This window comes from Sinocyclocheilus grahami, unplaced genomic scaffold (genome assembly GCF_001515645.1).
Source record: "Sinocyclocheilus grahami isolate Dianchi unplaced genomic scaffold, SAMN03320097.WGS_v1.1 scaffold1347.1, whole genome shotgun sequence".
Taxonomy (NCBI): Eukaryota; Metazoa; Chordata; class Actinopteri; order Cypriniformes; family Cyprinidae; genus Sinocyclocheilus; species Sinocyclocheilus grahami.
The window spans coordinates 652,588-655,534 of record NW_015506526.1 but is presented as its reverse complement, the minus strand read 5'-3'; the positions used below and the strand labels follow the sequence as shown (position 1 = coordinate 655,534).

At 40.1% G+C, this 2,947-nt stretch overlaps 1 protein-coding gene across 1 annotated transcript; it reads right to left on the bottom strand.

The window, feature by feature from the left end:
- Positions 1 to 735: 735 nt before the first annotated feature.
- Positions 736 to 1,346, bottom strand: LOC107569455 (insulin-like growth factor-binding protein 2-A). Its single transcript, XM_016255556.1, has 2 exons — positions 835 to 1,346; positions 736 to 740 (listed from the first exon to the last, which is right to left on the bottom strand). Exons 1-2 carry the CDS (start codon positions 1,193 to 1,195, stop codon positions 736 to 738), a joined length of 366 nt encoding a protein of 121 aa, XP_016111042.1. The 5' UTR covers positions 1,196 to 1,346.
- Positions 1,347 to 2,947: the final 1,601 nt, after the last annotated feature.

The following is a 2,947-nucleotide window of genomic DNA, read 5'->3' as shown; positions in this document are numbered from 1 at the left end:
TGGGGCAGGCGCCCCCCCCCCCCCCCCCCCCTCTCACACACGCACACACGCACACACACACACACACACACACAATGATACATTTACTGCAGGAAAGGGTCAAAGCGCAAAATCCGTCTAGCTATCACTGTTGCATTCCATGTAGCCTACTCCCTAGTTTTCCAGTAAACGCTTTCTTTTTATTTTATTTTTCCTTCTTTACCTAATGTTTAATTTCATAGACAAAACTATAAACATATACTTCAGACTGCTACAACAGGTGCCTAAATAAAAGGTTGCTAAAATATGTGGGCTATAATTTGTAGAGTAGCCTAGCCTAACCTAGGCTACGATCAACTATCGAGCTCCAAAATGAAATCAAGTCTTTAATCGATGATTGCTGATAATTTGCAGTAGAACCGCAGTATCAGCAAAACACGGAATAGGAAACTTTTGTGAAAAGATATAGGCCTACATATATATATATATATATATAAATATATATATGTATGAATGTAGGCTACGTATACTATTTCATTCATTTTGTCAAGGACAAATTATGTTTTATTAAACATTTGTACTCTTTTTCATACGTGTTATTAAAAAAATATAAGGTAATGCCTTCTGTCACTATTACATGAAATGCGTTTTTCATCAATTGTTCATAAGGAATAAAAAAAATAATCACACCCTCTAAAATTTTAACGGAACAGCTTTAAGCCTACTAAATCATCAGATTTGTTATCATTATGCAGGCTAGGCTACAGGAAGAGGAAAATTATTCAAATCTCATATCACTGCTACAAATCATACATTTAAATCACTTAGCCTATATAAACCCTTTTAATCACTTACCGCTGACTTCCCGAGGCTCTGCGCTTCCTGTGGGCTCAGTATCCACTTTACGTCCACATCTCCCGAAACCTTGAACCAGCTGCTCCAGGGGCAGCTCCGAATCCGGCTTGGGATAACACCGCAGACCACTGGAGCATCTCGGTGTGTAAACGCCGCACAGCTCGCCCTCTTGCCGGGCACACACTGGACAGCAGCCGCAGCCCGGCTCGCGAACAATCTCAGCACACGTCTCCGTGAGAGTCGGGCAACCCGCCTGGAGCTCCGCAGTGCAGCTCGGACAACTGAACACCATTTCCGAGCGAGCGGCGCCGTGAAAAGTCACCAGTGCCAGGAGCAAGCTGCAACTCCCGTAGAACAGCATCGTGTCCACGATGTAGAAACTCTGCTAATCGGAAGACTAACTTATGCAGGTAAGAAGGAAAGACAAGAAGTGTACGCGGACAGGTGACGGCTAACTGGGGCTGCTGCGGGCTTCTCATTGTTCATATGCCGCTGACATCACAGGAGATGACAGGCGGGCTGCAGCTTTGTCAAACAAGTACAGTGCCAGCGCCTTGGCTTTGTATTTTTAGTCCTGTGTCCTGCCTCAATTTCAGAACAGATATTTTAGAATACATTTTAATGTGTTATGTTAAGAATGTCATTAAATAAAAGTGCTTATGCAAGAAAGCCATGCTTAGCTAAACCAGCAGGGTCTTGGTAAATGAAATGGCTTAATTAAATAAAATTCTTGAAATACAAGTGGAATTTAAGTTATTAAAGTTATTTATTTATTTTCAACAGGGGGAGCCTGTCCTCCGCCGACAAGGCACACATTACAAAAATGCACATCTAGTTAATATGTGCAGTAGGCTACTGGTACATTTATTGAATACATTATGTATGATGCAAATTATTAAATAATAATAAAAAAGAATAATTTATAATCTTTGAGTCCATTCTAAAATGACTGGTGTGGAGAGAAACCGTGATCAGTGACATGTCCCCCACTGTCTGTTCTGTCTGGGCTGTAGTTGGAAGTATGGCTCAGCAACACTGATAGTATAGTGAATAAACAAAAACGCAAACTATTCATGGCTACGGTCTCTGCACATATTAATATTAAACATCAGTGCCGTGCCTTCATGTACTTATAGGACTAGCCTACAAGCTGAATGTTGTTGCAACAGCCTATTGATTACAGGGGCCAGGAGCCAAGGTATCATGCTTACCAACCAAATAACCATTAACCCATCCAAAGCAACAATCTGTTCCCGTTTGAGACTAATCGTTGTTTATTTAAGGAGACAGAAATTGCTGCTCCGTGTGAGACCTATAGCTACTGCAGTTGTCGGAGAGGTATAAATGAGGATTTTTTTCTTTCTTTGTGGGTGCCCTCTGATTTCATGGCATTTTATGCATTAGTGGTTGGCAGGCTTCCTTTTCGCCTTGGAGATTTTGACGGAGAAAGGGGACTTTTGAAATTTTTTTTTTTAAAGAAACCAGCTGGAGACCCACAGATTCATAACCCATGTCTGTGTACCCAGAGTTTGTACAGCGTCTGGGTTTCTGTAGGATTTTGAGGGCTATAAGCCACAGTATCTCCAGTTGGTTAAGTGCAGTTCTTCTTTAAGGACATTTCTGAGTAAACAAGTGCCCCGAGGAAACTCTATACAGCATACTCCACTGTGGAAATTAGTTAGAGAAACTTTTCACATTACATACAAGGCATGCAGAATCCGTGATTTTATATTAGAGATTTAAGAAAAATGTATATATAGGCCTAGCCTATATTAAAGGTCAGATATAATAAATAGAATGGATAATGTTTGGCCTGGTTTAAACTGGTTTCCCATAGAGAGCGATTTGTGTGGCTAACAGTGATTTTTGTTTGTATCTAATAAACTGTTGTCAGAATCAAAATGAAGATAATGTTCAAATATATGTAGATTTGAGTATGTGTGACTGTATATTAAAATGTATATGTTAAAATATGTTGGATTCTGTACGTGCACACTAAAGTGTGTAGGCTACTTTGGAATATTATTTCCTGAGGTTTAGTGTTTGAATTCCAAGAAAAGCAGAGTGGATGTTTAGTCAATGTGGACGGAAGACAAGAGAGAACAAACATATT